General features: G+C 48.5%; 1 protein-coding gene and 1 long non-coding RNA gene across 2 annotated transcripts; one reads left to right on the top strand and one right to left on the bottom strand.

Moving 5' to 3' along the window:
* Window positions 1-1,732: 1,732 nt before the first annotated feature.
* PROKR2 (prokineticin receptor 2) lies at window positions 1,733-13,850 on the bottom strand. The gene is made up of 3 exons (XM_025469372.3): window positions 13,668-13,850; window positions 10,986-11,581; window positions 1,733-4,888 (listed from the first exon to the last, which is right to left on the bottom strand). The coding sequence occupies exons 2-3, from the start codon at window positions 11,441-11,443 to the stop codon at window positions 4,192-4,194; spliced, it is 1,155 nt and encodes a 384-aa protein (XP_025325157.1). The 5' UTR covers window positions 11,444-11,581; window positions 13,668-13,850; the 3' UTR covers window positions 1,733-4,191.
* LOC125753531 (uncharacterized) lies at window positions 5,763-10,256 on the top strand. Its single transcript, XR_007405596.1, has 3 exons — window positions 5,763-6,125; window positions 8,969-9,040; window positions 9,950-10,256. It is a non-coding gene; the product is annotated as an uncharacterized LOC125753531 (long non-coding RNA).
* Window positions 13,851-15,497: the final 1,647 nt, after the last annotated feature.

Below are 15,497 nucleotides of genomic sequence, written 5' to 3'. Positions count from 1 at the left end.
ATTTCAAAAGTCATTTTAGGATTCAGGTTTGCATCTCCATCATATCTGCTCCTCCCTAGTAGGCAGCACAGACACTGGCTAAATGGGTGGAAGCCACTTTTTTTGCACACAGTGGACCATCCCTAAAGCAGAGGTCAGCCAAAGGATTGTGTTGGATCCAGAGCTGGGATTAACATGATTAAACAAGATTAAACAAGATTCTGGAAATGACCTCTTTCATATCAGCCTGTGACTCATCTGTGGAAATTTAGTGTAAGAGTCAGTAAAAAAAAAAAAAAAGCAAGGACCTTGTGTCTACATGGCCTTCTGTTTCAAGGGCTGACCTTCCTGCTTCTTGAAGACAAACCTCTGCCTATTTCCCTGCCCAGCAATTACTTATTCTAAGTTCCAATGAATCCCTCGCCTGCCACCAGTTTGTTACATCCAAAGAAAGTGCCAAGTACCTTTTTTTCATACTAGCTTATCTCTTAGAAAAATCGTCCCATATTTGGAGCTCTTTGAATAACTGTACAAGGTTAGGTGGTGCAAGGAACTCCAGGAGGTAATATGTCCTTGGTTGGCGTACCTGCAGAGGGAAGTTGATCTGGTGACTGGAAGCCATTTGCTCCTTGGGAAATGTGAAGAATGACCACTGCTCGAGGCCAGCTGGTAGTGACTTGGGTGAAAATTGCACACTCTGCCTTGGGTGGCCCCAGACTTTGTCTTTGAATATGAACACACTCTTCCTCCCACTACCTGCTTTTCCTTGGGTTAGGGTCATCTTTCATCATGATCTGCTTTCCCACATGCTCTAGTATCATTCTTAGATAGTTCCATGTACGTTCAAATCAATGTGTTCTGATCTCCCCCAGGGAGGGCATGTCTCTCATGGGGAAAAGAAACACAGGAGCATCAGCGGGGCCCTGCCATAATTCTCTTTGGTTTCTCTGGAATCATGGAGTCTGGATTATGAAGTCACATGGATGGGGTGCACTCTTTGCTTGCTAGGGGGAAGGGAGGTATCTTTTGTGCAACTCATGATTCTTTCGGGTCAGAAACCAGTTTAAATGGCCCTTTAAGCATTCTTAGAGATGCTCATCTCCTTTGGGCTCTGGAACACAGTGACTAAGTACAGTTCACTGGACCAGAGTTAGACCTTGGGGTAATGTTTTGCCTCCAACAGAGGTTAGCTTTGTGTCCTGAAGCAAGTAATTTCTCATTTGGAATTTAGATCTCCTCATCTAAGCAAGGAGTAAGTTGAATCATAAGCCCTCAAAAGGCCATTTTCTGCTTTGGAGTGTGTGTGTGTGTGTGTGTGTGTGTATGTGTGTGTGTGTGTCTTCTTGAGCCCAAGGGAAAATAATGGTTAAATTGAAGCAATACATGTCAAAGCCATCATTTTCCCCTATAAATGAAACTCTTTTTTAAAGTTTTCCAATCACCTCCCATATGTCACATTCTCCCTCCTAAGTCTGGAATTGGTGTTTATGCCTGAGAGCTTAAAGCCATTTTTTGATTTCTTTAGTTTGAGAATCAACTTATTCGGATATTGGATGCTGAAAGAAAAACCTCTAATAGCTTCATCCCAAAGTCATCTTTTCTCTTATTCTGGCCAAAGAAATGGACCTGGATTGCCAAATGAGATAAAATTTGCCATATATAATAGTATGTATAAATGTTTATATAGCCAAGCTCATTAAAGTATCTTAAACTTATTATCAATTCATCTTGAGAAGAAGAGAGGAAACATAAGTGCAATTAATTTATTATTTATTACTTTAACACCAATTAGGTGAATGGACAGTCTCCATGCAGACAGTAGTATTCATTACACAAACAAGACAATTTTAAAACAAAGGGTAATAGAGGCACTGAGTAGTTTTGCATGCATGAATCCACACCTGGGCTGTAAAGCTTGAGGGATGTAACCAACGGGAGGCCGGATGCTGGCATGAGCTATTCTAAATATGCCTTCAACACGTTGCTTCTCTGTTCCAGGGTTGAACTGTTTAGGTTTATATCTAGACATACTGTTTATATCTAAATATACTAACATATATAAAAGATTAGTGGGGAAAACACTTGAACACTGTGGTTAAGATTCCATATGTTAATTATTTAATTAGATAACAACATAACACTTATTCACTGGAAAAATCACAAATACGCACTGATATTTACAAAAGCTGTTTCAGTTAAATTTAAATGAAAGGAGGATGGTACATTTTAGGATAAAAAGGAAAAAGGGGCTGAATTCTTTTGTCAGACACAACTGTAGCACAGTCTACTCTTAAAGAATCTTTTAATTAGGAGAAGAGTCAAGATGGGGGAAATAAATAAAAGCACAGTTGTATGTATAAAAATGCAGATAACCCCAAATACTTGGTTGCTTGGCTTTAAAATGCATTGTGTAATTTTTGTAAACTTAGAACTTGCAAACCATTTGGCTTACGCTAATATTAAAGTCAGTGCGCATCTCCTGAGGTACAAATGATTGGGTTGAAGGGGAGTGTGCTGGGTTGTGATGGAAGGAAATGTTGGTTGAAGCTTCACTGTTGGGTAAACAAACCAACAATTAATTAAAAAAAAAAAAACACGCAAGCAAACAACCCAATAACCCTTTCTCTAGAGAAAAGTAGGAGTTATCCCAATGGGGATGGGTCAATCCCAAACCAGGTACCATTTGTAGTCTCTGCTTTAAAATGAACCAGGAAGGATCAAGAACATAGATATATAATCACCACAGATGTATAATAATACTAACATTGTGCAGCCCTGGGCTGTGCTGCTTCACGACATGCAGGGAAGATTGTCAAAACTTTTGAAGACGATGGTGGCAGCAGGGGCGGGTGGTCTGAAATTCTGAGGTTAAATCTTCCTCATTATAACCCAGGACAGGGGTTCCTTTTTCTGCCCCAGGGGACAGGCTGCACCGTGAAGGATTCAGGTAGGGGTCTCTGGTCCAAAGACAAGGAACGAAAAAGTGGGAGTGTTTCTTCACATTTAGTCACAGTGGATGGGGTTTCTCTTATCCAAACTGTTCAATAGCACGTATACATTCTCACCACTGGTAGAGTTAAAAAGCACTTTCAAACTATGGCCTCCATGGGCTCTTCCAATAGTCCTGGAAGGTAGATAGCACAGCTGTTTTCATCACCCTGATTTCAATGAAGCAGACAGAGTAAGCATGCAGGTCACATGGATCTTAGAATTCAGGCTTGAACCCAGGCCTCTCCTTTCCAAGTAGAGCTCATTTTGTTTGTTCTCAAAAAAGAGGATTTGTTGTAGAAAGTGATCCAGACCTTAGATTGCTAAGTCACTTAGACCTCAGCCATAAAAAAAAAAAAAGAAAAAGAAAAAAAAAAAAAGACCTCAGCCATATAGATTACGTTTATTACCAGTGGCAAGCTCCACCCCTTCCTCTGTCCCCAGCCTCCCTGACATTACAGCCCCAAAATCCTTTACGCTCAGGTGTCAGGGACTGGATGTATTCCTCATTTCAGGACCACATGTCTTCACCCAAAAAAATGAGTTCTCAAAGCATCAGTGGAAAAGAGATATCTTGGTCCTTTCCTTTGAAATTACAACATTGTACATAACCAATGCCCTGGTTATGAGAAAATATTTTTTCTCGTAGCCAGAATCCTAGAAACTATCCTTCGGAGGTGGGGGGAGCCGAGTGGGAAAGTTCAATGTGATGGCATGAGTCCTCTTCCCATGAGGCAGTAAACCCCACACTCTGATGTTTATGTTTCCGCCTTATGTTTCTGTCATACCTAACTGGCTTATTCTCTCACCTCTTGACCTTCCTGCATTGATAAGATACAGAGTGAGAGCAGGGAGATGGAGAGTGAGTGCAGATAACCATCAGAGGCCCTTGACTGGCCATCGCTTGGCGATTCCAATAGCTACTGCCATTTTTCTTGTTATTTAATTTTCTCCCACAGTAGGAAATGGGTAAATGTCAGCTCCTGTTGACTCAGCCAATCTCACTGGTGTGGCCAGCACACAGGAAGCTAGGCCAAAGTCAGTTTCTGTTACCTGCCTTGAGTCCCACCATCTTTCGGGACTGAGAAGCATCCAGTTCCTTGAGGGCAGTGAGGAGGGGAACACGGCTGTCCTTCCTTTAGGCAGCCAAGTGTGAACTTGGTTACGGGTGGATGGTGCTCAGAGTGGTCGCTTTTGGGTTTTGGGCTGAGGAACACCAGCAGGTCACTTCAGCCTGATACAGTCCACCTCTTCCGTGGCCGGCATGCCGCTGGTCTTGAGGTCCAGGTCGGCGCTCGACTTGCTCCCGTGGTGGGAGGGACGCCAGTGGAGCAGCATCATCCTCTTGAAGTATTTCATGGTGTTGTTCTTGACCGTTACAAAGCACACGGTGTTGATCATGCTGTTGCTCATGGCGATGCACTCGACCACGTAGAAGGCTGTGAGGTAGTGCTTCTCCTTGACGAACACGGCGGGGAAGAAGTCGCGCACGATGGTGAAGCCGTAGAAAGGCGCCCAGCACAGCACGTAGGCCGTGAGGATGCACATGAGCACCAGCACCGTCTTTCTGCGGCAGCGCAGCCGCTTCCGGATCTGCTCTGTCTGGAAGCCTGGCACGGCCTTGAACCAGAGCTCGCGGGAGACCCTGGCGTAGCACAGGGTCATGGTCACCACGGGGCCCACGAACTCCACGCCGAAGATCAACAGGAAGTAGGACTTGTAGTAGAGCTGCTGGTCCACCGGCCAGACCTGGCCGCAGAAGATCTTCTCCTGGCTCTTGACGATAAACAGGACCGTCTCCGTTGTGAAGTAGGCCGACGGGATGGCGATGAGGATGGACACCAACCAGACCAAAGCGATCAGGAAGGAGGCCGTTTGATAATTCATCCGTGGCTTCAAGGGGTGAACGATGGCGAGATACCTGGTGTGGGGAGGCAAGCCGTCAGTAATAATGACGTGTGCTTGCAAACATTCCTCTGGAACTAAGCGCAAACACACCGCAAAAGCAGACAGAATGGCACAACGAGTCCCTGTGTAATTATCCGGCTTTGACAAGCTTCGTCCTATTTTAGCAACATCATTTGACATTTGGAGTAGCGCAGCGGTTTACTGGAAACAGCACAGGCTTTGGTCAAACAGGTGGACTAGATCCCAGCTTTCCTCCTGACTGGCTTTGGGGTCTGGAGTGAATCACTCAGCCTTTCTGAGATTTGTTTCTTCAAACGCAACATGGGATAAAGTGACACCTACCTTGTGGGGCTGCTGTGAATATTAAACATGAGTATGTTTGTAAAATGCTTCGGATGTAGCAGATGTTCAATGAATATAGGCAGCACTATTATTGTTCGTCCTATTGATACCACCTTGGCTTTGTCTTGGCATTCTGCCCAAGAATCTAATACTTTCAAAACTCTTTATTCCAAATAATCATGGGTTAGAGGTGAAAGGAGGGCTCTGAAGCTCTGAGAGAGGTGGGGACCTTCTCAGGGCAGTGAATTAGGGCTGTCTCTCTCCTCCCTTCAGGTGTCATCCTGTATTACAGAGAAGGAAGGAGAGTTCAGGTGGGCTTGGCATGGAATCTAAGGAATCTGTCTAATGAGAGAAGTAAATGATCTGACCAAACTCGGTGCAGGGACCAGAGTCCAGGCTCCTGATACAAAACTTTTACACCCACCTCCCTGTGCTGTCTCAAACTCAGATGAGGTGTGTGACATTGCCTTGACATCATAAAGCAGCACACAGCATGAGGCTTTATCCTGCTCTTTCCAGTGAGCAATACTGCCTGGGAAAGAGGTTGGCACCCTTTGTGGGGTGGGCATGGGAAGGCAGTCAAAATAGGCTGCGTTACTGAGCAAGCCTTCACTGTAGGCAGCTGATGCTTATTCCTGCTAAGCCCCTGGAGCAGACGCAGTTCACCCAGGAGTGAGAGGGAACTGGGATATTTGTATACCAACAATTTTAAGTCTTTGGTGAGGGAGACAGAGGAGGCCATCAGACAAAGAAATGCAGGTGTTGGCTAGTGGGAGTGGACAGGTGTGCACCGAAGTCACAATAGCAAAAGGATAAGACAGGGGCATCAATTGCATCTGCTACAACCTGGTAAACGCACAACAGGTTGCTGGTCCTGCTGCATGCCCAACCGATGTATATGGAAACAAGTAAGGGAAGGCACAGGCCTTGACCTCAGAGACCTTTTCTTCCACACAAAAACTAGAATAACCAAATGATAGGTTAAGAGCCAACTTGAAGAAAGACATGGTCATTATGTTAGTGATGTAGTCTGGGAATGCTTCATGAAGATATTGAGATTCTGACCACCTCCTATTCACCCTGTTGATGAAGGCAGGATTCTCCTGACCTAAATAGGAGATGAATGACCACACAACACCTGATGCCAGGCAGATGAGGTCAATAGCAGTTAACTAGTCTCATATACTCCCAGCCAAGGAAGAGGGACACTGCCCACTATGCAGGGCCACAGGGGAGTTGTACTCAGGAATAAAACGAACCAGCGGGGGCTGTGGGCAGCAGGCGCTATAGTGACAAGAGGTCTGAAGTGACCCTTGACTCCCATGGGAGGATGTGATTGGCTTGTTTGAATAATTCTGCCAGCTGGCAGGGAGGGGAAACCCATCAGGTTGAGGACTGGGGCTGCAGCTGGTCCAGCTGAGACAGGAATAACAGGTCAGGAGCCTTTCCTGCTGGATGAAGGGGTATATGTGGCAAGAACAGGGGACTTCATGGGTAGGGACCTTGGGGCCCTATGGGGCTTGAAGGTGTAAAGTAGCCCAGGTAATTTTAGGCTTTATAATACAAGAGCCTAATAAGTAGCACTCAGGTTCTAAATCAAGTGAAAAATAAGGCAAATGATAAGAAGCATGGATGGTCAAACTCTCACTTTTGTTAGAATTAGATAGTGAGGCTTTCATCTGTGAGCATAGGGACTGCTTCATACTCAATTAGATAAACCTACAAAGACTGACATAGCAGGGGTGGGAGAGACACAGGCCTCCCTGCGCACTTCACTTTACTCTTTGGTAAGACATGTCTGTCCTATGATGTAGAAATATAAGAAGGGATATCTATGAGTATTTCTGGATGCCACAGTCAGAAGAAGAGTGAGGTTCATGTGTGGAGGACCTAGAAGAGATGTTATTTCAACTCATAGGGACCCTAGGAGAGTGTGGATCTCAGGAAATGCGCATCCAAGCACAGGGAGGGTAACAGAGACCTTGTGGATGTCCCTTTTCCCAACAGACAAGTCATGGAAAATAATCAGTTTTAACAAAGTGCTATAGCTTCCAACATGCTTTATGTATGTATGTTTACCCTCTCTGAACCAGACAATAATAATAACTCTGTTGAGTTATTATTATTTCCATTTCACAGATGAAGAAACTAAGTCCCAGAAGCATAAGGGATTTATCCAAGTGCACAGCTTGGAACCCAGATGTTCTCAGTAACTCCTAGGCCAGCGTTCTTTCCTTTCGGACTTATTTGATAGCAACTCTGCATTTTGGAACATCTTTTAAAGTGAGGAAGATGTTACTGGATGATAAAATATTAGAATATAAGAGTTGATGATAGAATAAGTAGGAATGTAGAAATTCTCTCTGGCATTGGTTATTGAGAAACTTTTCATGCTGGGACTATATTGGGGTGGAGGAGGGAGAGAGAGAGAGAGAGAGAAAGAGAGAGAGAATCCTGAATTAGTTCTGCTTCCAAAGTCCTCTTGGCTACCTGCACAGCATTTCCAGGATAGCCCTCACCTTTGCACCTCAGGCTCTGCTTCCCATGCTCCAGTGGACAGCTATATGCAAAAGAACGAAACCAGACTAATTTCTTACACCATACACACAAAAAAATTTAAAATGGATTAAAGACCTAAATGTGACACCTGAAACCATAAAAGTCCTAGAAGAAAGCACAGGCAGTAATTTCTCCGAAATCGGCCACAGCAACATTCTTCTAGATATGTCTCCTGAGGCAAGGGAAACAAGAGCAAAAATAAACTCTTGGGACTATGTCAAAATAAAAAGCTTCTGCACAGCAAAGGAAACAACAAAACTAAAAGGCAGCCTCTGGAATGGAAGAAGATATCTTCAAATGACATATTTAATACAGGGTTAGTATCCAAAACATATAAAGCACTTGTTAAACTCAACACCCAAAAACCAAATAATCCAATTAAAAAATGGACAGATGATATGAACAGACATTTCTCCAAAGAAGACACCCAGATGGCCAACAGACACATGAAAAGATGCTCAACCTCGCTCATCAGGGAAATGCAAATCAAAACTACAATGAGATACCACATCACACCTGTCAGAATGACTAAAATCAAAAACACAAAAAATGACAGGTGTTGGTGAGGATGTGGAGGAACCTTTATGCGCTGTTGGTAAAAATGCAAACTGGTGCAGCCACTGTGAAAAATAGTATGGAGGCTCCTTGAAAAGTCAATAGGGATGCCTGGGTGGCTCAGTCGCTTAAGCATCTGCCTTTGTTTTGTTTTGTTTTGTTTTAATTTAATTTTTATTTATTTATGATAGAGAGAGAGAAAGAGAGAGAGAGAGGCAGAGACACAGGCAGAGGGAGAAGCAGGCTCCATGCACCGGGAGCCCGACATGGGATTTGATCCCGGGTCTCCAGGATCGTGCCCTGGGCCAAAGGCAGGTGCCAAACTGCTGTGCCACCCAGGGATCCCAAGCATCTGCCTTTGGCTCAGGTCGTGATCAGGGTCCTGGAATGGAACCCCGAGTTGGGATCCCTGCTCAGCAGGGAGTTGCTTCTCCCTCTGTGCTCCTCCCCCTGCTTGTGCTGTCTCTCTCTAGCTCTCTCTCTCAAATAAATAAAATCTTTTTTTTTTTAAAGAAAAATTAAAAATAGAACTACCCTATGATCCAGCAATCCCACTACTGGGTATTTATCCAAAGAATACAAAAACACTAATTCAAAGGGTGAACACTAATTCAAAGCACCCTTGTGTTTATTGCAGCATTATTTATAATAACCATATGAGGGAAACAGCCCAAGTATTCCTGACTGATGAATGGATACAGGAGATGTGGTATGTATATATAATATAAATATGTATTAGCATACATATATATACACATATATATTAGTGTATACTGTGTGTGTGCGTACACACACTCATAATGACTATTATTCAGTCATAAGAAAGAATGAAATCTTGCTGTTTGCAATGACGTGGATGGAGCTGGAGAGTATAATGCTAAGGGAAAGAAGTCAGAGAAAGACAAATACCATAAGATTTCACTCATATGTGGAACTTAAGAAACAAACAAATGAGCAGAGGGGGAGAAAAGAAAGAGAGAATCAAACCAAGAAACAGACTCTTAACAATGTAGAACAAACTGGTGGTTACCCAAGGGGAGAGGGTGGGGGATGGGAGAAACAGATGATGGGGATGAAGGAGTGTACTTGTGATGAGCCCCAGGTGTCGTATGGAATTATTGAATCACTATACTGTACACCTGAAAATAATATTATACTGTATGTTAATTAAATGAAATTCAAATAAAAACTTAACTTAAAAAAAAAAAAAAAGAAAGAATGATGGTAATTGTTCCAGCCTGGGTGATGGGTGGAATGGTGTATCTGGAACTACTCTTTATGTTTAACTGGATGGTTGCTTCCTAAGAAACTCCTATGTTGCCTAAACCCCCTAACATTATAAAGATAAAGGTTTCAATGGGAGAAAGAGGATGAGAACAGTGATAACTCTCACCTGAGTGAGCATCAGAATCACTCAGGGAATTGGATAAAAATGCAGATTCCTGGGGCCTAGCACAAGGGATTTTCGTTCCTTTGGGCTGTGTGGGGCCTAGGGATCTGCCTTTTATCACTTGCTCTGGGGAATTTGGTATAGTTGGTTGACAGTTACATTTTATAAACACTGGTTTTAGGGCTGCAGAGCCTCAGAGCAGTAATAACAAAATTGTTTTTCCTGCAGGAATTATGTTACAAAAAGAAGATGGCTCCACTACCTCTATGTGTATTTCATTATGGAAAATAATCAACTGGTTGATTAAAAAGAATGACAAATCTAAATAGCACCAAGAACAAGGAAAAAACTGAAGAGTTGAAAGGAAACCAAAAAGAAAAAAGATGTTCGAAAAAACACATCATCAAAATGAGTTTTGACACTCCATGGACAAGAGGATGTTTTACACATCGCCCCCCTGGAACATAGCCAGTGGTGGTCTGACACTGACCTACAGCTATTTACATAAGTAAAACGTGTGTAAGATTTGTCATAAGCTGCTACTAGAAATTTTATAAATTTTATAAATATATAATAGAGCAAGGGCCTGCAGAACATCTCATGCAAATGTATGCAAATGAGCACGTGGATGTATGCAAGAAAACAAAGGGAAGGATGTCCTTCCCTCTTTTCTACAAATAGCTGTTACCTTATTTTAAAATCAGCTCTATAACAAAACCACCAGAAAAAAAGAGTACAATCCTCTAGGATCCCGTTTTTGTGAAGTTTAAGAACAAGCAAAACTAAACTATGCTGAGTGAAAGCAGAGGACTGACTGGTCAGGGGGACAAGGGAGTTCTCTAGGTGATGGAAATGTTCTAGGGCTTGATTTGGGAATGGTTGCAGGAAAAACTTGGCACGTGTTATCCCGACTGGAAGGGCCCGTGGTGAAGTCTCCCATGGCTTCTAAGTAGTAAGTTGCCTACACTTGCTGCTTTTGCTTTTGTACCTGAGGCTACTCACAGTCACGTGGCATGCCTATCTGTGGCAGATGTGGCATCTGCAGGCACGGCCCAGAGCTGGGGGTGCTCAGGAGCCTCAGTCTTGACCATGTTTGGGGGGGACCATGAGCCACAAGCAGAGATCTGTGTCTCCTCTTGCCCCAGATAGGTGAGCAGGCATTCAGATCTGCAGCAACACCCACCTGTCAGAGCTGAAGTGAGGGAAGGGGCAGCCTGGCCCAGCGCCCATCTTTACCCCGCCCCCCTCCCACCAACATCCTCACCTGTCGATAGCGATGGCCAGCAGGGCATTGGTGGAGACGTAGAGGGAGACGGTGCGCAGGTAGTTGACAGAGGCACAGAGCACATGGCCGTGCTCCCAGGAGAGCTGGCGCACCACGTAGTAGTCCATCTCGAAGGGGCAGCAGATGATGGCCACCAGGAAGTCAGAGATGGCCAGGTTTGCGATGAGCAGGTTGGTGAGGTTGCGCAGCTTCTTGTAGCGGGCGAGGGCAGCGATGAAGACAAAGTTGCCAATGCCGCAGACCAGCATGATGCCTGCCAGTGCCACACCGATGACGATCTTGGCAGCGAAGAAGGTCCGGGTCTTGGTCATGTCCTCCTCCTCGTCCAGAGGGAGGTCGTAATCACCATAGCTGAAGTTGAAGGGGAGGGAGGAGGTGTGATCTTGAGCTGGATTGACGTTGGGTGCAAAACTGGTGTTTCCATCCTGGGCTGCCATGGTGAAGACTGCAGGTGGAGAGGTGTGTGGATCGGAGCACTCTGAGCCAGGGGGGTCCAGACCTCCTGCGGTCACAACTCACTGAGCCTAGCACCCTGCCCACATCCCTGAGGAGAGTCAACACGCCATCCTGGGGCTCTGGAAGGAGACACAACCAGTGGGCAGCATGCAGGAGAACACCTGGTAGTATTCTCCAGGTGTACAGGCCAACCAGACCCAGTGACTACCCTTGGACTGAACTACCCGGGGTACAGGCGGAGGAGACATGAGATTTGGAAACTGGGAAATCTTTCACTGGCTGTCAGAAGGTACTGGGCATAGGAAGAATTGGACTCTCCAAAGATATCCAAGAAGAACCTGCAACTTTGCCCTTTACCCAGAGGCCAGGACCAGTGTGACTGCCGGTCACGCTCCCTTTTCCCACCATCAATTCCCACAGTGTCTTCTAAAAGTTTTATAAGCCTGCTCCCTGCAGCCGGCCCAGGCTTCCACGGGAGTCACAAAGTTGAGCCATCTGTTGGTCAAGGACAATGACACCCGAGGACTGAGACATGGCAGGGTCGGTCTTTCCTCCAAAGCACTGCTCCCTATGTCTTGGCCAAACCTTGGACGTGCAAATCACCAAATCCATTTTCACATGAACTGGCTGAGTCATCTTGGGCCAGTGATTTATACTGTCTGAGTCCCGATCTTCCTGTAAACCAAATTCCTGCTGTCTAGCCTGGCCCGTACAGGGGGCTGGATGGAGTGGGTAGGATGAATGAATGAGGCTCCACCCCAGGATTCTGCAGGTGGAGGGGACTGTGGGGGGAGGGGGAGGGAATTCTCTTGCTGCTCCTCTGTGCTTTGGGAACCAGATCTAAAAAGAAATGCTTGGTCTGCTTCTCCTCCCTGCCCCCACTCTTCTGATCAGCGCTCTGTCCCCTTCACCAGACTCCTACCTGGTTCCCCACCAGACCCCACCCTGACCGGGAGGCACTATATCCTGTCTGAAAGTGGTGGTTGCTCCACTTTAAGGGAAAGCACCCCCAAGGAGGGCGCGAGTGGGGGGAAGGTGGGTCGGTGAGGACCCAGGAGGGCCTGAGGGCTGGACTGTCCCTCTTGGCGGAGTCCTTTATGCTCTCAATACCTCCAGATGCCCATGACAAGGGGCAATAACGTCTCCGAAGTACTGAGCCCTCAGGAGGCGGAGCACCATTGGGTTCAGGGCGTCGGAGGGCCTCAGCACCGCCCCCCTCATGCCCAGGCCTGCAGAATGAGGACCCCTGCCATCCAGCTGTGACCCGCCTCTCCCTCTCCCCGCTTAACACAACTGAAAAGGACCCCAAGTGCGGGATGCTGGCTGCAAGGCTGGGACCAAACTGGACAGTGGGTTTGGCCCAGGCCTGTCAGAGCAGGGCAAGAGCCAGGGACAGGAATCGTCGCAGAAGGGACAGCAGTGGGGGGGCCGGGCCACTGCAACCTGCGGCGCACCCGAGGTAAGGACCCCTCCGACGACGGGCTCCCAGCGGCGTCCGCAGCGGGACCGTGCTCCGTCCGGGTCCACGGGGCCCCGATCCCGCAGCCAGCGCCCGGCGGGAGGCAGGGAAGCGGGAGTCGCGCCCCCTCGACCTCCGCGCTCCGAGGCTCTCCAGCGCCCAGACCCGGAGGAGAGCGCGTGAGCCGGGGGGCGCCGGCCCGGCCCCACGTTTCGCGGGACGCGCTCCCCGCCCCCGACCAACCGGCTCCAGGAGCCTCTCCCGTCCCCGGGCCTCCCGTCCTCACCCCCGCGCGGCCGCGCGGTCCCGGAGGCGCCGCCCAGCAAGGGCGGGAATCGAGTCCGAGCGCCAAGCTCCCCAAGCCACGCGTGCGGGGCCTCCGGACGCCAGGAGCGCTGGGGGTAGGGGCAGGACGCGGTGCGCGGGAGCCCTCCGAGCCGCTTCCCTTCCAGCGCACCTTTCAACGCGACGCCCCCCGCCCAGGCCCTGCCCTGCAGCGTGGGGCTCCCCGCCGGCCCCGCGCCCCCGCGCCCGCGCGCCCTGTCCTGGCGGGCCGGGGCTGGGTGCGCCCTCGCCGGCGCGAACTCCCGCACTTGGAGCCGGCCCGCGTCCCCGGAAAGCTGCGGGCGGCAGCGCCACCGGAATCCCACCCCCCGCCCGAGAAAAGTGGGCGTCGGCGCCTCCATCCCGGGCGACGCCCCCCTCCGCACCCAGCGACACCCGGACTGAGCCGAGCTCGCACCCACCTGCCGGGCCGCCTCCTCCCGCGCTCAGCTGCCCTGGCCGCTCGCTCCCGTCCCGGGGGACCCCGACTGGCGCGTGCCGTGGCGCTGCGGACGGGGTGTCCTTTCTTCCTCGCTCCAGCGCGCTTCGCCAGCGCGTCGCGGTCTCCGTCTTCCCGCTGGAGTTGGCGCTCCGCCCCCGCAGCTCCGCTCGGCGCCTCGGACCCGGCCCGGTGCGCCCCGCCCCGGCCCGCGCTCGGCTCCGCCCCGGGGTCCCCAGCCGGCCCCCGCCCCCGCCCCGCCCCGCCGCGCCCGGCGCGGTGGCACGGGGTGGGCGCTCCGCTGCTGCACCTCGTGTGCCCGGGCGCCGAGTTTTGGCTGCGGTGGCGCGTAGCCCAGTCCTCCGGGTTGGCGGCGCGCAGCGGCTTCTGCGTCCTCGCACCCGAGCGTGCAGGCGAGGCTAGGTGCTGGGGCTAGGTGCTGCGGATGCCAAGGAGCCGGCAGGGCCCTCCGTGCTCCGCTGGGGCGGGTCGCGGGGGCCTTTGGTAGGGGCCCCGGGCTAGCGTCCCCTCCCGCACGAGGCTACTCTTTCGGGAGCAGACTGGGGTACATTCCGTTGTGCCCGAGGGCTGGTGCTGGGGAGACCTAGGGGGTGCAGAGGGGGCCCTTTAGGGTGGGTGGTGGTGGAGGAGGAGGAGGCCCCCCGAGGAGGAAGCTGGGGATCCCAGATAGACTGCCCTGCTGAAATCTCCTACCCGGAAGTCCTCACCAAAACCCTTCGATAGCCAGTGCTGCCAGATTCCTTGGCCTTTCAAAGACCATTCTAGCTGGGCCTCTGCCTGCCTGCCTGGAGCCCTGTTTCTGGAGCACTCCACCTTGCTTGCACCAGGCTCTGATTTTAGGCAATTTCTATTACGTCTCTGGTCCTTAGTTTTCTTACACAGATTGGGCAGATTCCTTATATAGCTTGGGAAGGAAGAAATAAAGTGATCTGTGTTGCAGATGGCATGATGTCTTTAGAAAATCCAGAGGAATTGACAAAAAAACTTCCTGGGACTAATAAATGATGATAGCAAAGTTTCAGGATACAAGGTTAATATATAGAAGTCAAATGCTTTGGGGCGTCTGGGTGGCGCAGGTGGTTAAACATTGGACTCTTGATTTTCCCTCAGGTCATGATTTCAGGGTTGTGAGATCCGGCCCTCACCCTAAGGGGGTTAGGCTAGAAGCCTGCTTAAGATTCTCTCCCTCTCCCTCTGCCACCCCACCCCAATCTCCCCCTCTCTCTCTGAAAAGAAAAAGAAAAAGAATTTAAAAAGTCAAATGCTTTCCTAGATACCAGGAAGGAACAAGTGGAACTTGAAATTAAAAATACAATACTATTTACATCAGTAACCCCCAAAATAAAATACTTAGGTATAAATCTAACAAAATATGTACAAGATCTATATGAGGAAAACTACAGAACCTTAATGACAGAAATCAAAGAAGAACTGAATAAATGGAGAGATACTTCATGTTCTCGAACAGGAAGACTCAATATTGTCAAGATGTCAGTTTTCCTCCACTTGATCCACGGAGTCGATAAAACCCTGATCACAATGCAGCGAGTTATTTTGTAGATATCAACAAACAGATTCCAAAGTTTATTCAAAGATTCAGAATAGCTACCACAATATTGAAGGAGAAATCAAAGTTGAAGGACTGACATTACCTGGTATCAAGGCTTACTAGAAAGCTACAGTAATCAAGGCAGGGTGGTGGGGGTGAAAGAATAGACAAATCAATGGAAGGGAACAGAGAGCCCTGTGGAAATAGATCCACATAAATATAGTCTTTTGATTTCTGACAAAG

The sequence above is a fragment of the Canis lupus genome, chromosome 24, assembly GCF_003254725.2.
Source record: "Canis lupus dingo isolate Sandy chromosome 24, ASM325472v2, whole genome shotgun sequence".
Lineage (NCBI taxonomy): Eukaryota > Metazoa > Chordata > Mammalia > Carnivora > Canidae > Canis > Canis lupus.
Note: the sequence above shows the minus strand (reverse complement) of the source record. Positions and strands in the feature narration are given on the sequence as shown.